This window comes from Myotis daubentonii, chromosome 8, assembly GCF_963259705.1.
Source record: "Myotis daubentonii chromosome 8, mMyoDau2.1, whole genome shotgun sequence".
In the NCBI taxonomy this organism is placed as follows: domain Eukaryota; kingdom Metazoa; phylum Chordata; class Mammalia; order Chiroptera; family Vespertilionidae; genus Myotis; species Myotis daubentonii.
The window spans coordinates 25,443,024-25,467,766 of record NC_081847.1 but is presented as its reverse complement, the minus strand read 5'-3'; the positions used below and the strand labels follow the sequence as shown (position 1 = coordinate 25,467,766).

The 24,743-nt window shown below is 41.8% G+C and overlaps 1 protein-coding gene across 3 annotated transcripts in view; it reads left to right on the top strand.

The window, feature by feature from the left end:
* SLX4IP (SLX4 interacting protein) overlaps positions 1-24,743 on the top strand; it is a 199,334-nt gene that overhangs the window by 102,073 nt on the left and 72,518 nt on the right. For 2 of the 3 annotated variants that reach the window (XM_059705553.1, XM_059705552.1), the window contains 2 exons: positions 15,967-16,056; positions 20,629-20,749. In XM_059705553.1, coding sequence (XP_059561536.1) covers positions 15,967-16,056; positions 20,629-20,749 — 211 coding nt within the window. The remainder of the gene's footprint in view (positions 1-15,966; positions 16,057-20,628; positions 20,750-24,743) is intronic. The other variant, XM_059705554.1, reaches the window with a different exon arrangement.

Sequence of the window (24,743 nt, the reverse complement as noted above, 5' to 3'; positions counted from 1 at the left end):
CTTCAGAAAATTATTGGAGAAGGGGGAATAGTTAGTTGCTGGTCTAAGGGAAGATCATTATATTTTGGTTTGTGGGAGAAAAATAACTAGCAAAATATCACCACCAAGGGTGAGTGGAATCAAGCAGATGCCAGGATCTGCCTCCCTATGTCTAATTTGTAAGAGTGTGTGTAGTCTCTAAATTGGAACAGTTTGAAAGTGATCTAGTTTTCTACAGTGGTCCTCACCCCAGCCAGCATATTACATTCAGGTAGGGAGCTTTAAAAATCTACTGATGTCCAGGCCCCATCCCAGGGTCTGACTTCATTGGCTCGGGGTAGAATTTGGATGTAGGCTTTCAGAATTCTCCAGGTAATTCTAATAGGCCTCCTGGTGGCCAAACTTATTTCTAGGCCATTGCTTCTCAAAAGTCTGTCTCCAAACGAGGAGCGTGGCCATCACCTGGGATTTTGTTAGAAATGTACACTCTCAGCCCCACCTCCAGCCTGTGAAATGAACTCTGGGGGTAACGCTTTGCAATCTGTGTTTGTAAATGCTCTCCTGGTGAATCTGATGCACGCTCAAGGTTGAGAAACATTATTTCAGGCAGTGGGTAGTGGTGCTTAAAGACACTGAATCCTGAGAATCAAAGGTACATCATAGGGGATGTAGGAAATATTACTCTAAAGTTAATGATACTGTCTTCAGGGTTCATTTGCCTCAGGAGACTCTTCACTGATCCAAGGAGGAATGCCTGCAAGCTGTAACTTTCCACTGAGCGCCGTCATGAGGCCTAATTGCTAATGTGTAGGTAGCAGCTGATATGGAGGTGTCCCTCCCACTCGGTCCACCTAAGCTTTCAACCTCACTCACAATATTCTTAATTAATAATCTTCAGCTTCTGAAGCCATTTCGTCAGTGGTCTCCTGTCCCAGCACGTTTCCCCTTTGAGCAGCCCTTGAAGAGGGTGTTATTCCCAGCATTCAATTAGAAAAGGAAAGTAGAGGTGGCTCTGAACAAGTCCTGTGACCCATTAGCTACCTCCCTGTATTCCTCTTTGTAGTTCCCTAGAAGTGGGTCAGGGGAAGAAACACTGGGCGCTCACCAGCAGCCCTCACCTGTGTTTGTCTAACATTCTTCTATCCCACTTGGCATTTCAATTTCCTGCCTTAGGCATGAATTGGTTAAAACTCCCTTTGAACTCCTGCTCATTTTGTAGAAACTTGATGAAGCAGTGATGAAAGTAGTTACAGGTTTGTTTCCTGAGCTTGGAGAAGCCTAGCAGAGTGGGAAGGGAAGTTCAGCACCAAGCTTTAAGTTTCATTCTCTGCCAAAGCCAAGGGATTAGGAGCGATTACAGTGGCTGCAATAATAATTTCAGGAATTCTCCTTGAATTTTGTGTTCTGATTTGATAAAGCAGGGTTGCGGTGAAAGGGGTGAAAGGTGAAGGGAAACTTAAACTTCGTAATCCTCTAATTGGCAGTAACAGTTTTTATTGCTTCATTTTCTATTTACAAGGAAAACACCTTTAAATAAAACAGTTCTATTGGATCAGCAGCGTCCATGGTAAAGTTCATAGAAATTTCCCAGGTTAGTCCCTATCATCCCTCACATGCAGTCCAGAGGAGGCTTCTGGAATTCCCTGAGGGAGGGCAATCCCCTTGCATCACCGCCACTTCCTGTTATGGGGTTCCCAATGTTGTTTGCTCTTTTGGTTTTAATTTCTCATCGAAATAATAGAACCAGGATTTCTGAAGCAGACTCACTTTAAGGAAGTATCTATGCCAGTGATGGCGAACCTTTTGAGCTCAGCGTGCCAGCATTTTGAAAAACCCTAACTTAACTCTGGTGCCGTGTCACATATAGAAATTTTTTGATATTTGCAACCATAGTAAAACAAAGATTTATATTTTTGATATTTATTTTATATATTTAAATGCCATTTAACAAAGAAAAATCAACCCAAAAAATGAGTTCGCGTGTCACCTCTGACACGCGTGTCATAGGTTGGCCATCACTGATCTATGCTATTTGCTATGGTAGCCACTAGCAACATGTAGCTATTTAAATTAATAAAAAATTGCTAATAAACAATTTAAAGTAATTAGAATGAAACAAAATTCAAAATTCACATAGCCTCACTTCAGGTGCTCAGTAGCCAGAGGAGGCTTATGGCTAAGGTATTGGACAGCACGCAGATATAGAACATTTCCTTCACCATAGAAAGTTAGCGGACAGCCTGGTCGGTTTTGCCACCCTCATTAGTGGGCTTACCAGGGCTGTGTCATTATTTGTTAACTACTCCCAATTTATTAGTTATCTGCTATTTGTTAACTACCACTAAACTCTAATTTTTTCTCTGAATGTAGTCCTAACAACATCTCTGTGGGAGCAGGCATGATTACTCCCATTGTACTGACACGGGAGGATTGAGAATCAGCCTGAGAAACTCCTCCCAAGCCATATGGCCAGTAAAAGCTACAGCAGGATTTGGGCACACATCTGCCTGATTCTAAAGCCCATGCTTTATATGTTAAATTATCTCTTAGAAGACAAGTTCTCTGATTCTTGAGGTCAGTAAGCCCAGGTTGTTGGGGGTGCACTGAAAAACTAAAACCAATAACCAAGTGACTGTCATTAATGCAGCTAAAGTCAGTAGCAGGTTCTTTCTGTGGTTTTTATCACTCCTCACAACTAGACCAGTATTTTGTGGTAACACTCCGATATTGACGTGATTGTCCATTTTCACATGTTTTATGTCAGTACAGTTTGATCATCTGGGTTGAGTGGTGAGCACACTACCTCCCATGGCAGATCACATCCCAGTTAGAAAGCCTGTCAAGTAGTACACACAGGGCTTTCTTGAACAGAGTCAGGATGATAAACATGGCCAAGGATGGAGAGGAGGCTGGCACTTGCCTGGGCTGGGCCTCTTGGAGGTTTTGGTAACCGTGAGCCTTGCAGAAGTGGAAACTTTTCATGTGTAATAGACCCCAAGAAGTCTTCACTCTGGTTGTGTTTTGGTTTGCAGCCATGTATGTCGATTCCATTTGCCCTCCAATTCCATTGGCCTATCAAAGCACTACCCTCACCCAGTTTAGAAGAGCACATATAGCCCCTTTATCAACAGTAATTACACAATATTAATGCGCCAGGAAGAAATAAATGACAACTGGATTGAACAGAGTGCCTGTCACAGCTTTACCTGGCAAGTTTTCTTTGGTATATTTGAAAGTAGATGAGAGGATTCCAAAGAACAGTTACTGATGTGGGGGATTCCTTAAATTATTTTACATTTAAACAAATTTCTTTCAGTTACACAGGATCCCCAATGTATTCATCAAAGACTCTTGGGTTCTCCCCCACCTCCCACTCCACCCACCCCTAGGAGGTAGGAAAGTTGTGCTGCCTGTCTTTTATCCCCCTTCTTCTTTTAAGAAATCTCCCTTCAAGTCTGACCAGCCTTTTGAATAATCCATGAATTCTAAGCACTGATCACTAGGGGAATGTTTAGTTTTTCTTGTTCATTGTGATTCATTTATAATTTTTCATAAATTTCTTTAACTTAGAGGCTGTACTGCTTTTCTTTTGTCCTTGACATTGAAACATGTCAAGATTCTCAGGGATATAAAAGATTTTCTTACAATTCAAACCCATAGTCCAGAGTTTCTTGATAAGAGATGCTGGATGAAATTGTGAGTGGAATTTGTGGGGACTGACATCCCTCTTGTTAACCAAATTCCATTTTCAGATTTCTAAATGGTCCAATTGGTCCTGAACATGCTGCCGACTGCTCTGAATGTTGCTAACTGAATGTTGCTTATTTTTCTAGCCACTTAAGACCCTCTCAGCACAAGTTCTCTATAGTCAAGTACATCATAAATGAAAAGCAGGTTATCTTTTCATTACATGTTCTCTGTTGCAGGAATATCTGAGGAGAGTTCATGTTTTCACCTTGTAATCTGGTGTGATTTCAAACCATCTTTTCTTCTAAGAAGCAGTGTGTGGTCAGAGTAAAACTGTGCAAAAGAATTACGAGGCATTTATCAGCTCTTAGTAGGAATAGGTGGGAACCTTTGCCCCATATGTGTAAATCTTATAGAACTGACAATTCAGAGTTCACTTAAAATGCCTTAGAATTTGAGACAAATTGTACCTTTAGAGAAAAAAAAACAACAGCAACCTGTATGTATTTCTTGAGCCCTTTGAATGGCTGGCACTGTGCTGAAACCATGTGTGTGCATCTTCTCATTAATCCTCCAAACAACTCCATAAAGTGTTTTCATTGTTTTACATCACAGGGACTTACATTTTACAATTTCACTTTGCTCCAGCGACTTGGAGCCCTGAGCGCAGGGCAGGGGTTTGAAATCAGTGCGTCCTGCCCCCAAGCCATAGTGCTCTTCATTGCTGCACATGCTCTGTACGTCCACAGGCGCGTCTCCTGAGCATCAGTGTCTTGCAGGTTAATTTGAAAGAATGGTGTCTCAGAAATCATTAGGGAAAGTATCTGAAAAAAATGAAGCCACTTCTTATCTTTCAAAGGGCGGGAATGAGGGCCTGGTCCTAACTACACCCTGATGCAGGGTTGGGTTTTGTCAGCCTCAAATTCTACCCAAAGTTCCAGTGGCATATGTTCAGTTTTCATCCCTTCATCCCTTCATAAAACCACTTAGGTTGTCTTTGCTTTATTTCCAGCAGCATTTAGCTTCCCTTCCCAAATCTTGTACATACGAAAGACTCTGAGCCACATTATGAGCACTCTAGGCAAAACAAAACAAAACAAAAAAAACAAAAAACTTTTGCCCTGGCCCGTGTGACTCAGTTGCTTGGAATGTCGTGCCATACACCAGAAGGCAGCAGGTTCGATTCCCAGTCAGGCCACATACCTAGGTTGGGGTTCAATTTCCAGTCAGGACACATGTATGGGTTGCATGTTTGATCCCTGGTTGGGGCACCTATGGGAGGCAACCAGTCAGCGGTTCTATTTTTTCCCCCTCTCCTTCCCCCCCTCCCTTCCTCTCTTCCTCCCTCCCTCTAAAAATCAGTTGTTTTTTAAAAAAACCATATCCTCAGGTGAGGAAAAAAAAAACCAAAACACTTGTAGTAGGAAACCAGAGACCATTTACTGAAGGACATTAGTCTCTTACTCTTTATTTGTCCTCCTTTTAGGAATTGTCATCAAACCCATTAGCTCTGCTTTTCTGTTATCTTTCTCATTCCTTTGTGATTTGCTCCTTAACCATGTAGAATCTTTTCCCAACCATAGCAATAAATCTGTTAAGAAAAACAAACAAGGGCCTAGAAAAGTATACATCCCTGACCTGTAGTCAGGTCTTACACCAGGCACCCAACAGGAGAGAGACACTCCATTGTGATTCCTTTTTGTTCAGACAAGTCACACCCGCCCCTTGCATCCCTTTCAACCAGAAACGCTTGAGCTCAAAGAAATAGTCATCTATTGCAACCAAGGAAGCCCCACACATTTCCTCTAATAGATCTGAGTTCACATTGTCATCCAGGTTTTGCTGCTTGTTCCATCTGATGGGAAGGTGGAGAAATAACCATTTGGTTTGGAGCAGTGGACATTGTTACCCATTTTCTGGGGTGACAGCATTCTGTACATAGGTGAGGCAACCTTAGTTGTAAACCATGGGCTTGAATCTGCGGTGTTTCTTGTTCTGAGGACAGGGTGCAGGGGAGGGAGTGGTAATCCCTTCTAGAGAGAGGCCAGGCAGACACTTAAGTCATTTTTGTCGTTGTACTGTTTTATTCAGTTAACATTCTTCACTGCCGGCTGCGTGCCAGGCCCCGTTCTAGGCATCAACAACCTAAAGGTAACAGAAGGCAGCGTCTCCCCAAAGGCTGCTAATGGAGATGGATGTGTATGGCCTGTGAGGAGTTCCACAGCGGAGGCAGGAATAAAGTGTGGTGCTGCACAGGAGAGCCTAGTCCTGCCTGCCGGTTTTGGAGGATGCTTTGGGGGAAGAGCCCACTGGTTGCTGAGATTTTTGCCTCAGCCAACTTCATTGAGTGTTTTCCTTTTTCATGGCTTACCAGTGATGGCGAACCTTTTGAGCTCGGTGTGTCAGCATTTTTAAAAACCCTAACTTAACTCTGGTGCTGTGTCACATATAGAAATTTTTTGATATTTGCAACCATAGCAAAACAAAGACTTATATTTTTGATATTTATTTTATATATTTAAATGCCATTTAACAAAGAAAAATCAACCAAAAAAATGAGTTCATAATGTCATAGGTTCGCCATCACTGGCTTATACCATGATTTTTAGCCATGTGACTGGCATTTGCTGTCATTGGCTGCCAAGTCTAAATCATGCCGCAGAAATCAGCACAGCAGGAAATGTGCCCTCCTGTTCTCTATTCCAAATGATGGCAGATTTTACTACTGTGCTTGGGTAGCCCACAGTGAACCAAAAGAAGACAGTACAAGGGGCTAGACTCCGTGTGGCTCTTTTATAACCTTTATAGGAGGGCAAACCTGTGGACAAAGAGAATCCAAGCAAATGGTTGCAAACCAAAGCATAACCAGGATCTTAAGAGGAAGGCAGATGGAAGGAGAACTGTGTTCATTCTTTTTATACAGAGGGAAACTGACACCCCAAGAAGGGAGGTGGTGCACCCCTCCTAAACCGCGGAGTGGTCAGAAGGGATTTGCAGCCTTGAACTTTCTGTGCCAGGCCAGTCTCCTATATGTCATCAGAGGGCTTTCTTTGGCTGCCATGATCTCAGTTTAAGGCTGTGCCTGATTCTGTTACTAAGACTAAAGAGTGTTCCTTGTACCTAGCCTGACAAGCATTGCCAGGTTGACAAGGCACCACACCAAACAAAAGCCAGCCCTGATCACCAGGGATCTTCTAGAGCAGCGGTTGCTAAGCGGTGGACCGCGGACCACTGGTGGTCCATGAGGTCCGAAAGATTGGCGACCGCTGTTCTAGAGAAAAAGAGAGCTCTTCAGTCTCCCAGTGTTTACAGAACACTGAGTGGGCATCGTCTGTGCCTCTCTGGGTTGTCATGAGAATGAAATGTAATAAGGTATTGAAAAAGCTTGACACACAGTATCTGGTACACAAGTGCTCAATGAATCTTAAGTCTTGTTATTGCCAACTTGTTCACCCTTAGCAAGTTTTTGCGAGTAGATATAATGTATTCCAATAGAATGACTCTTTATTCTTCCATCCCCTGACCCGTCACCTGGTTTATAGTATATGCCATTCTAAAGGTATGCTGGTCTGTGTTTTTTGGTTTTCTTTTTCTTGAATATAAACTGCAAGCTTGGATTTCTTGGGCAAGTAGTTTAATGAGGAAAGGCCAAGGGGGTTAAGTTGGCGAAATATTTGCATTGACTTTTTCCTCAGCTGTAACTCTCTGAGTACTATTGTTAATGTTAGGAGACCTCTCTTCCTACCCCACCCCATGCCACCTTCCACGTGGTATTGCTGTGGTCTCTTCTGCATTCTTTCCCCCTCTTCTTTCTCATCTTTCTTCTCCCTGACCTCTTATCCCACCCCAGTGTCTCTGTGGTGGGGCTCTTGCCGCTGCACTGCTCTCTTATTCCAACAGGATACCCCACAGTGGCAGGTTCAGCACCTGAAGTCTCTGTGCTTCCCTTCAAGCATGCAGTCAAGTTGCGCAGTTAAGGGAGCTGAGGGACCCTGTTCAGAATCCTTGGTTCAGTCACCTGGTGCTAATGGGCAAGCATGGCTGCCATCGCTCCCCCTGCAGCGGTTCTCAACCTGTGGGTTGCAACCCCTGAAAATACATCCTGCATATCAGATATTTACATTACGATTCATAACAGTAGCAAAATTACAGTTATGAAGTAGCAACGAAAATAATTTTATGATTGGGGGTCACCACAACATGAGGAACTGTATTAAAGGGTTGCGGCATTAGGAAGGTTGAGAACCACTGCACCTAGAGGGAAGAGGGGCTAGTTCCCAAGTACAGCCTTAAGAGTGCCCCCACCATGGAGTCTGGAAAGGAATCTTGAGTCTCCTTCCACAGAGGATATATTTCTTCAGAGTAAAGCATGGCAGTAGGTGTAGAGTCTAACTCAGCCTTGGGCAAACTACGGCCTGCGGGCCGGATCTGGCCCATTTGAAATGAATAAAACTATTGAAAAAAAAAGACCGAACTCTTTTATGTAATGATGTTTACTTTGAATTTATATTAGTTCACACAAACACTCCATCCATGCTTTTGTTCCGGCCCTCCGGTCCAGTTTAAGAACCCATTGTGGCCCTCGAGTCAAAAAGTTTGCCCACCCCTGCTCTAGGTAAAGCTTAGCACAAGCCTGGAACACAGGTGCTCTGTCAACGGCACTAAATTTTCTTTAAAGGCCATGTGGCTTTTTAATTTCATGCTGTAACACACATGCAACTTGTTTTGCTATGAAAGTATTTCATGTTCTTCCTAGAGCTTTGTAGTAAAGTTGATGTGCCAGGAAGATAATTGCCATGCTTTTTCATGAAGCCGTTCAACAGAAGTATCTTTCTAGATTTAGTATCAAGAATGATTGAGCACCAGGTCATTCTCACCTTATGGACTCCAGTTGGCCTTTCATTTTTTACATTTGTAACTAGCAAACTCAGAGCCAAATGTTGCAGAGGCTTACGTCTATGGTGGGAATTTTGTGCAAACCTGTCACTGGCTTCATTTTGGTTTTACCCTGTTTTATTTGTTCTTATTTCCTTCCTTTTTAATCCAAACTGCCTTAAATCCTTAGAACAGGTGTGTGTAAAATGCCAGTGACAATTGCAACAGACCCATATGGATGAGCTGCCTGTGGACAACCTCATGGGCATGGCTGAAACTACTCACTTGCCTTGGGTGTCAGCCTTGCTTTTCCTCCTTTCACACCCAGCCACATCCTCTTGATTCTGTCTTCTGAGAATCCCTCATATCTGCCCTTTCCTCTTCACCTCAGGATCACCTTCCATTGACTCTTGTTTGGACTCTTGTGGTGACTTTAAACCTGTATGGCTGGCTCCGGTGACTTCATCCCATGAGGCCATGCTCCACACTCCTACCTGAGAGCGCACTCCAGCCCACAGGTCTTATCAGCCCCCTTGGCCTATCCAGGGCTCCTTATGGTCTGAACCCTCCCACCTGGTTGGCTTCCTCTGTTGCTCTACTTCTGCGTGATCAAACTCCTGTCCCCAGAGCACCCCAAGCCATCCAGACCTCTTTTCCTATGTGGGTGCTATTTGTTGTTCTTCTTCCACCGTTTGCCCTCTTTCTCAGGGTTTAGCTGAGACGTCAGGCCCTCTTCCCTGGCTTCCCTCGGGCACCATTGCCACTCGGCTACCTCTGGCCCTTGGGTGTGTGCTGTGATCACACTTCCTACAGTGCTCTGTTGTTGCTCCCCTCCCTCCCTCGGGGTCTGGCCAGGTGCCCCTATGAAGGTCCATGGAGAATGAATGAATGAGAGATTGTGGGAAACCTTCCATATATCTCAGAGTTCTGAACCTGCTTTTGTGATGTCTACATGTTAGCATTTTACTACTATTTTACATCTAATGTAAAATCAGAAGACAAGTCCACCTCTGAAGACTTGGAAATAGTTGAAGTTAAGTCGCAGCTTTGAAATTTTTAGGGAAAAGGTAGGAAAAATCACCAACATGCTTGGTTGGCTGTGGGTTTAGGATGAGGTAATCCTAGGATCCTTGTATTCTTTTTTTTCCAAAATATGGAAAATGACTGGTTGTCACTGGTGATGACATAGTTGTCGCCACTCCAGAATGAGGAGGGAGGAAGTTGTTCTGGGACATATCAGTGTCCTGGGCTGAATCAGAGTGGCCTTGTCACTAGAATGAGTTCAGAGCCCTCGGTTTGCAGATAAGGCTGTGGTTTGCCTAAAATTCAGAGCTCATTTGTCCTGTCATTTTCTTCCTTCCTTTCATTTTCATTAAATTTTTTAAAATCCTTACCCAAGGGTATTTTTTTTATTGATTTTTTTTTAGAAAGTGAGACTGAGAGTCAGAGAGAGAGAGAGAGAGAGAGACATTAATGTGAGAGAGAGACACATTGATTGGTTGCTTTCTGCACATGCCCTGACTTGAGTGGGGAACTAACCTGCAACCCAGGTAACTGCCCTTGACCTGAAGTTAACCCCTAGAGTGCCGGGGAGCGCAATCGCGCTCCTCCTGTCTTTTGCCAAAAGTGCCGGGAGCACTATCAAAGCTTCAAAATGGCATCCAGTTCTAAGTATGCTGTTATTAGTGATGATGATATTGCTAAATATGTCAATGTAGTAAAGGTTTCCTTAAGTTTTTGAATATGTAACTTCATTTACTTGTGATTCATAATTTTTTTCCTAGACTGCTGTAAAATCAGCAAAAATGCCTTGGCAATTTTAGCATAGTTCCTAGGATATTGGTTGGCACTCAAAGGGTTAAACCCAAGACACTTGGGTGGGCTGGCTGATGCTCTAACCATTGAGATCACTGGCCAGGGCCTTTTCATTAAATATTAAGCACTTAGTCTGAGTCTGTACTGTGCTAATCTCTGGAATGTGGAGTGACTGAGGTGTGGACCTGGTCTTTACTAAGGAGGAAACAGTCTAGTAGGGGAAGCCCCTACAGGGACCAGCCATTAAATGGGGAAATAAGTGAGCACATGAAGCATGCGCCTGATCCAGAGGAGGGCGGGACAGGCCATTCAGAAAAGTTCCCCAGAGTTGCCCACACTCTTGCTAGGGCTCAAGGCTGCATAGGAATTCACTAAGCACGGGAGCACTGAGGTGCTGTGGAAGCCAAGGGCAAAAAAGCAGGTACCCAAGAGCAGTGAGGGATAGTGGGAGACGGTGGGAGATGGGGCCTCATTAGAGACTGTGTGTTATGCTCACCGCCCCAGAAGGAGCCCACGGCTTGCATTGTATGTTTGAGATTGCTCTTGTAGGGAGATGGAGAGGTGCCCCTACCAGACACCAAGAGAAGCCTTAGTATTGCAAGTGGGAGATGATGCAGAACAAGAGAGGAGGGGTGTGTTTAGCTCTTTAAGAAGTAAAATCTGGGAGACTTGGTGAGTGTGGAGGGTTAGGGAAAGGGAGGAGTTAGGGTTAATGTCTAGGTTTTTGGCTGAAACTTCTGGGTGGAGGGGGCTAGAAGCTGGACCAGACCCTGGTCTGTTTACTCACAACCCAGGGCCTGGGAGGTGCAGCTCTTTTGAGTGGCCTTTGTCCTATTAAAGAGCAGCTCTGGCCTGAGAAAGATGTGATGTCTAGCGTGGTGTTGCTTCCTCCTGCCCTCGCCCCATAAGAGAGCTGGAGAGTTTATCTGCTGAGAGTAGAAATAACCTCCTAATTAAGGAGGAGGAGAGGCTGTGCTCCTGGCAGCAGTGAGAGGCTTCTTTTTTTTTCTTCCCCAACTTCTGTTTACTCCTGGGAGAAAAGCAGCAGCAAAGCTCTGAGAGCAGGAACTTTAGAAAGGCAAAATACCTCTGATTAGTGTGGGAGTTGGAGAGAGCTTGCTGGGGAACTCAGAACTGGCTGCAGAGGGAGAGCCTGCTGTGGGGGAGGGGCTGCATGCCTGCCCCGCGCTGGAGTCTGGCAGAAATCCTGGGAAAGTATGAGCACCAGAGTAAGACGATGACTTATTTTTAAAAAATTAAAGAGACATTCTAATCAGTCTGTTTATGATCAAACTTACACTAAGTTATTTGGGATCAGAGTTGCAAAATGATGAGAAAATACCAAATTGGACCTTGCTATTTAATTCTTTAGAAAGTTACTATTACATAGTATCAGTCGCGATTGTTGCAGCATCATGGTATTTTTTTTTTTTTACTATTTTAAAAATTATTTTTGCTAATGAAGAAGGGGAAGCAAAGAGGAGTCAGGGTAGAACACCCACTACAATGTGTTACATTACATATTGCATCCACTAGCAATGTCTGAGGCACACCTCACTGCTTTGGAGGGGCTCTCATTCTGCAACCCGTGGAGCCTCAGCAGGCCTGTCGTAGAATTCACAGGGTCCATGAACTTGGGTGGGAAAGAAAGTTAACACCTTTATTTTGACCAAGTTCTAATAAATGTATTTTTTATTGTGAGTGAGGTATTCAGAACATAATAGTATTAGCAATATTTGTCACCGTTAGAAATCAAATCTCTTTTCATATTGTATTATAGTTGTGGCACATATCCTATATAATAAAAGTCTATTATGTTAAGTGTCCGGTCATCCGTTCAATCAATCAAAGCATAATATGCTAATGATATGCTGAGGCCGCCCAACCGCTTGCTATGACGTGCACTGACCACCAGGGGGCAGACGCTCCAAATGGTAGGTTAGCTTGCTGCTGGAGTCCGGCCAATCAGGACTGAGCAAGATGGGCTGGACACTCCCTGGAGCCCTCCCACAGTCCCTCCCCAGCTGGCCAATCTCCCGCATCCCTCCCCAGCCTTGATCGTGCACCGGTGGGGTCCCCTGGCCTGGCCTGCGCCCTCCCGCAATCCAGGGCCGTTCAGGAGATGTCCAAGAGCTGGTTTTGGCCTGATCCTGCTCAACACAGGAGCTGCCCCCTGGTGGTCAGTGTGCTCTCACAGGGGGAGTGCCGCTCAACCAGAAGCTGGGCTCACGGCTGGTGAGCACAGTGGCAGTGGCGGGAGCTTCTCCTGCCTCTGTGGCAGTTGGACATCCCCTGATGGTTCCTGGACTGCAAGAGGGCGAGAGGGCGCAGGCCCAGCTAAGGCTACCCCCCCCAAGTGCACGAATTTTGTGCACCAGGCCTCTAGTCTGAATATATAGCTTATGTTTAGCACTACTTTGGATTTATAGTAGTTATATCCACCACTAGCTGACAAGAGCCAATGCCTTAAACAAGTACATACATTACTATATCACAATTTTTATCAGCTTCAGAGCTTGCCGAAGAGGTCCATGGCATATGAGAGGTTAATAACCCCTGGCTAAGATCATGTAGTTGTGGCAAAAGACCTCCACCTGGTGGCAGCATACTCCTTAAAGGTTAAATGTATAATCATTGTTGTGAAGGAATTTTTTAAAATAACAGTATATTTGAGTATGGTTTTCAAACAGTTTTGACCACAGCCCACAATAAGAAATGGGCTTTACATCATAACTCAGTACACTCCGAAAACAATACTCCACTTTACCATGTGACCCACTGATATTTCTTAATCCCATTTCAAGATTCTCTTTCACTAAAATAAAATGCCTGTTGCAACACACTAAACTGCAGTGCAGTAAGTCACACTGTACCGTTTGACATTAGGGGAGATCAACTTTCATCATACCTCATGATTTATTACCCAGTGAACTTCACTTTGGTTTCCCCAAAATACCCACACATTTTCTGGGACATAATACTTACATTTTAAATAACTGTTAACAAATATGAACATAGTTTTACTCAGCATTTAAAAGCATTGTTTATTATTGATGTATTATTTCTAGACAAGGAAAGGAACTGATCTTAGGCACATATGCTATCAAGATATTTAACATTCCCATCACCACATTAAGTTCTCTTGTGCCCATTCTCAGTCAGTTTCTACCTAGGCAGTTACTCTGTTTTGGGTTTTTGTGTGTGTTTTTTAAATGTATTTTATCATCTGTTTGTGTATATTTTATGGCAGTCATTGTTCTGATTGCTTTGATCATAGACTTAGTTTTGCTATTCTAGAACTTTATATAAATGGAAACCTACAATATATATTTTAGCCTGGCTTCTTTTGCTTAACATTATTTTTTAGAGATTAGCCCATGTTGAGTGTATCAGTAGTCTAGTTGAATGAATATATCCACTGAATAAATATACGCCTGTAGATAGACTTGGGCTATTATGAATAACACTTCTGTGAGCATTTTCTTCCAAGTTTTTTTTGTGCACGCATGTTTTATCTCTCTTGGTGAATACATAGGATGGAATTGCTGGCTCAGTCAGTCAATAAATGTATGTTTATAGGAAACTGACCAACTATTTTTCAGAGTTGTTGGCCAGTTTACATTCCCAATAGCAATGTGTGAGAGTTTGGGTTGCTCCACATCATTACCAAGTTTTGGTGTGTCAGTCTTTTTAATTGTAGTCATTCTCAGAGGTATATAGTTGTATCTCTTGGTGGTTTTCATTTGCATTTGTCTAATGACTGATGTTGAACACTTTTTTCATGTATTTATTAGCCATTTGTTTTTCTTATTTGTGAAGTGTCTGTTAAAGTTGAGATTGTGGGGTTTGTTTGGATTTGTAGGAGTTCTTTACATATTTTGTCTGCCCATCTTTTAAAAATTTTAAATATATTTTTATTGATTTTAGAGAGGGAGAGAAAGAAACATTGATTGGCTATCTCTTGCCCCTCAATGCCCCTACTGGGCATTGAGCCTGCAAACCCGGGCATGTGCCCTGACCAGGAATCGAACCAGCAACCTCTCAGTACATGGGAGGACACTCAACCAACTGAGCCACAGGGGCCAAGGCATGGATGCCCATCTTTTATGTCAGATATGTGTATTAATGAGTATTTTTTTCCCAGTCTATAACACACGTATTCCTTTTGTTAGTGGTATCTTTTGATGGCCAAAAGTTTTAAAATTTGACAAGTCCAATTGGACCATTTTGTTTTCTATATTTAGTGCTTTCTGGGTCAGGGTCCTGTCTAAGAAATCTTTTCTTACCCCAAAGTCAGGAAGATCGTTTGGTTTTTATGTTTGGGTCTATGATCCATCTCAAATTAATTATTGTGTATGGTGTGAGGTAGGTCTCCTTTTATTTTTTTCCATATTTATAGTTGGTATTCTCACACCATTAGTTGAAAATACTTTCTTTTCACCTATTGCACAGAATTTAAAATAAAAACAAACAAAACCTGTTAGCCAAAGAAGTACAAAAGTGTTTTTTCTTATGGGCCATAAACAGACCCTCTGTGCCTCTTAGACTACCTTCTACCTATAGTCTTGGTCTTCTATTCCTTTCTAAGGTAGGTCTTCCACAGTTATCCTGAGACTCTCAGAAGTTATTCATAAGGTTGAGGATTTCTAAGGCTACAGCTCTTTACAGAGTCTATAGCTATGTCACAGAGCTGCTAGCCATGTGTGGCTGTCTAAAGTAAAACCAAATAAAAATTAAAAATTTAGCTTCTGGATCACAATCACCAGATTTCAAGTGTTCAGTATCCGTATGGCTATTGGCTACCCTGTTAACCAGTGCAGATACAATATTTCCATTTTTTTCACAGGTGCCACACAGCACTAGCCTATCTACAATGAAAAAAGCATAGTATGCTAATTAGACCAGATGTCCTTCCAGACAACCTTCCGCACGAAGCCAGGGCTGTGAGGGAAGCCCAGGTCCCAGGTGTCAGAGGGAAGCCGCCTGCTCCGGGGGAAGAAATTTCGTGCATTGGGCCTCTAGTAGAATAAGAAAGAAGACAGGCCTTGTATACAGTTTGTAGGGTGTGAATGAAACTTACGTAGTTTTGATAACTGTCATTCAGCATCTGCCTTTCTCTCCTTGGTTCTTTTCTTCCATTCGTGCTTCTATTTCTCTTCCAAGATGCATTGTCCCTGCCAATCCTTTTTTCTGCCTAAAAATACAGGAGCTTACATATTTGTCCTCTCCTAGCTAGAAGAAAGAATTCTGCTGGCTGTCCACAGAGTCATTCTTCCCTGGAGCCCACCTAATTCTGACCTATTTTACTTCTCCAGTGTTTGAACATCTTCCAATTGCCTCTGGATGCCTGGGCATCCCCCTCAAGGCATAGCCCAGAGATAAATATGTTGTCTTTTCTATCCTGATTTAAAATGACATTTCTCCTTAGCATTTCTACCTTAAATACTAAGCTTGCAAAGAGTAATAGGTTATGACTGATAGCCCTGCTATGAACATTTCTGTCTAGTAGTGGACTTCGTTGCTATTTCATGAGCAGCCACATAGGAATTTGTATAGTTTCCTCTCATCGTTTGCTGGGTGTGAGCTGAATCTGCCTTTGCTATCTTTCAGTGCGGGGATTTTGCTGTCCTGGTGGATCTTCACATCTCACCGCAAGGATCAAACAAAGACACGAGCTGGTTTTCTGAACAGAACAAAGAGGTACCACAAGACTTTTCACTATCTAAATACAAATAGCCATTGCTAGGAGAAATATTAGCCCTCTTAAGCTTTCATTTTAATTGGTGGACAAGAATATTGAGTGAGATTTTATCCTTGCAAAATAGGTGTTATCTTCCCAATGGCAGACATATGCTTGCTTTTTTATTTTCCTTCAGACACTGACAGGTTCATACATTTCATATGTTACTGTCATTTAAACCAGAAAGTTCCTACCTCTTTGTTTTGAGGGCAGAGGTACTCAGTATTACAAGAAGAAGTTAAAGTGACTATTCCAGGTAAGCAGGGATTTTAATCTGATTGGTTTTGCAGGATGGACCGAGCACCTGGAGCAGGTGTGGGGGCTCACACAAGGCTGATCTGTCACACCTGTGTGAAGTCCCAGTCTTGTGCACTTTTATCTTCCACTATCCTTTTATTAGCATGAGCCTGTGACAACAAGTGCAGAGATGTTTAACAGCGTTCCTTCTCTCACCACACTCAGTCGCTAAGGGGTGGTGAGGCAGTACAGTGAATAGCTGTTTGACTGGGAGCATGATATCTGACCTCCCTGGCCTCAGCCTCCTCATCTGCAATGAGAGGGTTCCACAGAGCTGTCTGAGTCGCTCCTGGCTCTGTATCTGCCCCCCACCCGAGTGCTACCTTGGAAGAGGGTCAGAAGGTGCATCAACTCTCACCCCATGCTGTGCTTCCTTCTTCAGATCCCTGCTTACTGAGCACAGACAGCGAAGCAATCAATGGCCTTTAAGTTACTTTCAAAATATTATGCATTTTGTGTGTCTATGGTATTCATTTGTCACAAAGCTTCTTAGAGCTAAAAATAAAACTAAGTTTTATTAAAAGATGGTGCCTAGAGAAGACACTAGTGCTAATGACATATACACACACACACACACCTTTACTGTGATAACTTTTCAGTCAGCTTTTGGAGATCACTAGGGGAAAAAAAATCTCCCTAAAAAAACATTTTCAATCAAAAGGCTATAAAATCATTAGGGGACTTTGCTGTCATAATTTCATAATATGTAGTGGTCTGAAACTGGGAGAAGGAAGGCACAAGATCCTGTATGATGGGATTTACCCTTCAGGTAAATAACTGTGCTTTGTTCTCATCAAGACTTAATATTTAGTAGGCCAGCATCTCCTACTACAGCTCACCTTCATATAATTCCAAGCTTTGGCTTACCAACACACATCCCCATGATTCAATTCAAAACAGTTCATTCCCCAAAGCAACTGAGGGGACCTCCCCCAAAAGGATTCTGACTTGACTTATATTAACAGCACTCTAGAATCCATATTTCCCTCTATAATTCTCCCAACTTTACCACCTTAGCCTTAGAGATTTCTGTTGATATTCAGTCAGTTTTGCCAAGAGTCAGTTTATTTGGAAGGCTTTAAAATAAAGCTGTGGGTATGTGAATCACCTCCTAGCCAAAGCGTGAGGCTAGATTTTTCCAGGGTGCCACACACAGCTGTGCCACTCCACCTAGTACCTACATCTGAGCAGCAGGGCATGACTTAGCAAAGATGCTCAGTGCACGACCGGACCTGCAGACCTCTCTGCAGTGGCAGCTGCAAGAGGGCGAGTCATGCCAAAGAGCTGGGCTTTGCTCCCAAAGCAAAGTTCCTTTAAATTTCTTTAATGTATGTCCACTAACATTAAAAAATTGCTCTTGGATAACTGTGTGTGTGTGTGTGTGTGTGAGAGAGAGAGAGAGAGAGAGAGAGAGAGAGAGAGAGAGAGAGAGAGAGAGAGAGAGAGAGATGTGGGTGGTAGGGAGAAAAGCTAGTCAAGAAAAGTACTATATGGCTTCATCCTGTGTTCAGTGTCTCAGTGCTTTCATTTTTTCATCATTAGATCATCTATCTCATGCTTGAGATTTCATGAGCAATCAATTTGATTGCATTTTAATAGCCACTTTATATAGTAAAAGTCTTAAGAATATGCAGTTCCTTTTCAGAAAAAGGAGCTAATTACATGTATTAAACATATGTTTATTTAGAGTCCAGCACAAGTAGTCTGTGTACCCAAACAGTTGAACTCAAACTGTTCTGTGTGCAAACTTAAAAAAGCAAACATGAGCCCCTGTTAGCCTAGAGATTCTGTATGTATCTCTCTTGCTCATTGATTTTAACTTGGTCTTCTCATCTGCCCCTCCAGTTTCACTGGGAATTTGTCTTCTCTTGCACTACTCTGGTTCTGAAGAGAATGCTTTGCTAAGTGTGGTGTGGTCAGTTACTAGGGTATCTTGACTACATTGCACATGGTCTACCTTCCATTTGTCAAACCTGACTCATCGAAGGAAAGCCCCGTAACTATAGGGAGAAAGTTTGTGTGGATGGCCTTTGCTTTATTTTTGTCATGCTATTTTTAGTTCTAGCCTTATAGGGCATTTATGGCCAAATTTTAACAATTCTTATTTCCATGTATGTCTTTGACATATTTTCAGGCTCAGTCATCATTGAACCCTGCATGTGAAGCAAAATTCTTTAATTGTTAAAACAACAGTATGAGGCAAGGCAGCCTTTCTGTTGTGTGAACAATGCCAAGACACTCAACTGTAAACGGATATTTCTGTATTCCACAAGGCACTGCATCTTTGGACTGCAAAGTGAGAGCAGAAGAGAGGGGACCAGTTTTGTATATTACCTAAAAACTCACATTTGTGAGTTAAATCTAGTGTTTTCTATACTGTTTGAGAAGTACATGTGTTTACAATAAACGTCAAGTTTGGCTCTCATTGTCCTCTGAAGCAACTTAAAACTTTGTTCTTGTTTTAATTTATAAAGATTCTAAGAGATTATCTGAGATGGCATTGCAAGAAACCAGTGGAACAGGTTTGAGGTGGCCTCGGCAACTCTGAGCCTTATTCAGAGTCTTTGGGAATTGAACCAGAATTATCAGTCCTTATACATCATGTCTGAATCTAAGAAATTTAGATTAGTGTGCATTTTTTCCTTTTCCTACATTAAATTATACCTTTCTGCTAGTATGGCTAATGTGGACAGTTTCTTCCCAGTGCATGTTTGTACTTTTAAAGTTTTGTTTTTCTTTTCATAAATAACACTAGAGGCCCAGTGCATGAAATTCGTGTACTCGGCGGGGGGTGTCGGGAGTGTGTGTGTTGGGGGTGGTCCTTCAGCCCAGCCTGCGCCCTCTCGCAGTCCGGGAGTCCTTGGGAGATGTCCAACTAACGGCTTAGCGCTGCCGCCGAGTCCAGCTTCTGGCTGAGTGGTGCTCCCCCTGAGGAGTGCACTGACCACCAGGGGGCAGCTCCTGCGTTGAGCGTCTGCCCCTGGTGGTCAGCCCCCTGGTGGTCAGTGTGCGTCATAGTGACAGGTCATTCTGCCATTTGGTCGATTTGCATATTAGCCTTTTGTTATACAGGATTGATACATAAAAACAATAGACAGCTGTAGAAATTTGCTGTGGTATGGTATATTGACATTGAATTAAAACCATGAGCTTCTGTTATCTAATAAATATTAATCTACTTTAGAGAAATATGAAAAGTTAAATTATTTTAATCATGAATAGGTGTATATAGTGCAAATGGGTACATACAGTATCATCAACAAGAGTATGGGAAAAAATCAGATTACTGATTTCCAGTTTGCTATTCAATTCACTACTCAATGCTTTTCCCTTTTTTGGTAGATTTGTAAACCTAGGCCAGAAACTAATGAATGGCAGTGTTTAGATTTTAAGTTTTAGAACCACATTTGAAAAATGGGAAATTTTTGTGTGAAATAGAAGTTTCTGTTTCCTCTTGAACAAATTGGAGGATCTGGTGACACTGTGCCTTGTATTTATCCCCACATTAAGCTCTGGGGGCTGCCCCGTTGAGTGGGTTGGTGTCAGGGTTCCCTCTGAATATTCCCTTGTCTCCTTCCTTCGTCCACAGTCTTCTGTCTGGCCATTGTGAGCACTTGCTTGGGGCTCTCAATGTCTCAATAGAACTGGTTGATATTTACATGAATATAGTCTTCACCTCACTGATTTCATCACCTTGGCACTATAATTTTTCTTAAATTATTTTAATTGATTTTAGAGAGGGAACAAGGGAAAGAAAGATAAACATCAGTGTGAGAGATATATCAATTGGCTGCCTCGCTTGTGTGCCCTGAATTCACAAGATCCATCCCTTGTCCTTGAAAGGTAGGCACAGAGCGCTTTAATTTTGGGTAAAATAGGGATCGAATGCACAACCATTCAGTACACTCCAACCAACCTAGCCACACCAATCAGGGCTGGCACTCTAATTTTTACATTGAGGTGTTTTTATCTTCCTTTTAGAAATGTGAAACTAAGCAAAGAAAAATTAAATGAATTTCTCAGATCACTGAGTGGGCCCACAAACCTTAGTAGCAAATTTGCATCTCCAGTATTCTCTATAAGTACATAAAACATTCTTCTCAGCATTCATAGCTAATTAAACAAGCAAACAAAGTGAAATGTTCACTGTTAACTTTTTAATGTGCATGATGTTGACTTTTTTTTTGCATTGTATTAAATCAGAAAGCTATCTCTAATTTTTTAATTTGCTATAGGAAATCTGTTTACTGTTAAAAGAAACCATTAATTCAAGAGTTAAGGAGTACTTGGAAGTTCGTAAACAGCACAGGCCGTCAAATACAGAATTCACAAGATCCAGTCCCTTGTCCTTAAAAGGTAGGCACAGAGCACTTTAATTTTGGATAAAATGTCTGCTTTGTAGAAATGACAATTATGTTTGACTCTGACTGTCATGTTAGCAGAGTGATACATTTAAAATATGTGTTCTAGTGAAGATGCTTTGTTTGGGTAAAGAAAATTAGCCAAAAAGCCCTGAAGGGTTTTTAATGGTGGGCAAAATATATGAAAATAGAAAATAAAACATTCCCAGGGAAACTGTAAATTTCTAAAGGGTTTTTTTTAGAAGTAATCTTATAAATGGATTTACATTAAAACTGACTTGATTTGGAGCTTTGTGCTTTTTAAAATGTTTTCATATATGTCACCCGATTTCAGAGGTTCTCAACTAGGGTGAATTTTGCTTCAGGGGACATTTGGTAATGTCTGTAGAAAGTTTTAGTTGTCGTAACTGGGTGGGAGCAGTGGCCTGGGAACTACTGGCATCTAGTGGGTAGAAGCTAGGGATGCCACTAAATACCCTATAATGCATGGAAGAACACTCCTCCCCTCCCCCCAACACACACACACAGCAAGGCCTTATGTGGCCCAGAACGCCAAGGGCACTAAGGTTGAAATATCATTACCCTATTTCCCAATAACACTTTGAGACTGGTATTGTCTGAGTTATAGATGAAAAGGCTGAAGGTCTGCAAGATGAAGGGGCTTACCCAAATAAAAGATCTTGTTATTGAGGACAGATTGTCTTGTATATTTGGCACTTCCATCCTCCCTTCTCCTCCCAGTACATAGCCCAGAGGCTGATACATAGATTCAGTAACATGATGAATGATAGAGTATTCGGGTGGCAAGTGGCAAAACCTGTCCTCAGACCCAGCTCTTCTGACTCCCAGCCCACCTCTTTCTGGCCTGTCATTGTTGTGTTTTTAAGTTTTTACTAAATCAGCATTTCATAGCACTCTTCCTGGTACAAATACAGTCAGAGGAGTGCTGGACTACAGTGAACTGGATTATGCTACTGCACACATCTCTTTCGGAAAGGAATGGTGTTACCCCCCGTCAAAGGGATACTTGATCTTAAGTGTTTACCTGGCACAGCTCATAACCAGGCAGACATTAAGTTTACCCAAACAATATTGTTTAGATGGTACTCTCTGGTTTGTTGCTTAGAAGTAGTATAAATCTTGAGAAAAGCCATAGGAGCTTGCAATCTTTGTAGCATTCTTTGCACTGAGCAGATGTGCTAGTCTCACTTGCTAACTGATACAAAAGGAAAAGGGACAGAGTGGGTTTCAGGACATCCATCCCTGGTGTGGCAGTGGCTTGGTCTGCCACCCATCCTTCCTCTCCTGATGAGTGAAGAAAACTAAATACACAGTTTCCCAGCCTCCCTCACACATAGGGAACACAGCTCTAGCCCCAAGATGAAAATGAAAACTTTTTTAGGCTCATGTGGGCAAGAAGTTTGTTTTTAAACAGAAAAGTGATCTCACTGTACAAACAGTATTGTAACCTATTTTTCCACCTTTCATAATATAGAAGCCCTTTAAGACATGTACATCACCATTTCTAAAAACTTTGTTTTATTATGGTAAACTATACATAGCATAAAACTTATTGTTTTAACTATTTTCAAGTATATACAATACCAGTGTTTAGTGCGTTCACATTGTTGTGTAACCATAGCCACCGTCCATCTCTAGAACTTTCTCATCATTCTAAACTGAAACTCTTTACCCATTAAATAATAATTACTCATTACTCCTTTCCCCAGTCCCTGGCAGCCACTATTCTACTAATATATATATTTGGCAACCACTAGTAAATAAATATATGTTTAATATATAAATATACAATCATGTACCACATAATGACATTTTGATCAACGGTGGGCCACATATCTGATGATGTTCCCATAAGATTATAATGGAGCTGAAAAGTTCCTGTTGCCTGGTGAAATCATAGCCACTAACCTCTGAGCGTAACACATTACTCACTTGTTTATAGTGATGGTGGTGTAAACAAACCTACTGTGCTGCCAGTCATATAAAGGTAAAGCACATGTAGTTATAGTATTAGGCTATACCATGTAGGTTTGTATAAGTACACCATGGAGTTCACACAATGACAGCATCACCTAAGGACACATTTCTCAGAATGTATCCCTGTCATTAGGCATTGCATGACTGTATATAATAATATACATCACATTTTGTTTATCTACTCATTTGTCAGTGAAGTAGTTGGGTAGTTAAGTTGTTTCCACCTTTGACTATTGTGAATAATGTTGCTATGAACATTGGTATACAAATATTTGGTTGAGTCCTTTCTTTCAATTATTTGGGTATATTCCACACCTGAAGTGGAATTGTTGGGTCATTGGGTAATTCTGTATTTGATTTTTTTTGAGGAGCTGCCATACTGTTTTCCATAGTGACTGCACCATTTTACATTCTTACCAGCAGTGCACGAGGGTTCCAATTTCTCCACAACCTTGCCAACATTTATTTTCTGTTATTTTTATTATAGCCATCCAATAGATGTGAAATGATATCTCATTGTGTTTTTGATTTGCAGTTCCCTAATAAGGAGTGATGTTGACAATCTCCTCATGTGCTTCTTGGCCATTTGTATATCTTCTGTGGAGAAATTCCTGTTTATGTCCTTAGGCCATTTTTAAAAAATGTATTTTATTGATTTCAGAGAGGGAAAGAGAGATTGAAACATTAATGATGAGAGAGAATCATTGATTGGCTGTCCCCTGAACAATTCCTACTGGGATCGAGCCTGCAACCCAGCATGTGCCCTTGACCAGAATTGAACCCGGGACCCTTCAGTCCCCTAGCCAATGCTCTATCCACTAACCCAAACCGGTCAGGGCTCCTTTGCCTATTTTTTAATTGAGTTGTTTGGGGTTTTTTTGTTTTTGTTTTCGAGTTATATGAGTTCTTTACATAGTCTGGATATTAATCTCTTAATTAGATACATGACTTGCAAATATTTATCTCATTCTCTGGGTTACCTTTTTATTCTCTCTTTTTTAAATTTAACTCTTTTTTTGTTTGTTTGTTTTGTTAATCCTCAAACCAGGATATTTTTCCATTGAATTTTAGGGAGAGTAGAAGAGAGAAGGAAAGACAGAGAAACATAGATGTGAAAGAAACACATCAATTGGTTGTCTCCCACATAAGCCCAATCAGGGCCCGGGTCTGGGAGGAGCCTGCAACCAAGGCACGTACCCTTGACTGGAATTGAACCCGGGACCCTTCGGTCTACTGACCAAATTCTACCCACTGAGCCAAATCAACTAGGGCTGCCTTTTTATTCTCTTGATAGTGTCCTTTGACACACAAATGTTTTTAATTTTGATGTAGCTAATTTGTCTATTTCTTCTTTGTTGCCTGTGGTTTTGATGTCATAGCCAAGAAATCATTGCTAAATCCAGTGTCATGAAGCTTCTTCCTATTTTTACTTCTAAGAGTTTTACAGATTTAGCTTTTACATTTAGGTCTTTGATCCATTTTGAGCTAAGGTTTAAGGTTTAAGGTGAGGGTCCAATTTCACTCTTTCGTAGGTAGATATCCACTTGTCTCAGCATCATTTGTTGAAAAGTCTGTCTTTTCCTCATGGAATAGTCTTGCACCTTTATTGAAAATCGCTTGATCATAAACATGAGGATTTAGTTATGGGCTTTCTGTTCTATTACGTTGGTCTATAATCAGGGGTCCTCAAACTTTTTAAACAGGGGGCCAGTTCACTGTCCCTTACACCGTTGGAGGGCTGGACTATAGTTTTTAAAAAAAACTATGAATAAATTCTTATGCACACTGCACATATCTTATTTTGAAGTAAAAAAACAAAACGGGAACAAATACAATATTTGTATTTGCATGTGACCCACGGGCCATAGTTTGAGGACCTCTGGTCTATATGTTTGTCTTTAAGTCAATACCATAGCTTTTTTATTACCATCACTTTGTACTATGTTTTGAAATTAGGAAGTATGAGTCTCCTGATTAGTTATCAATTTTTC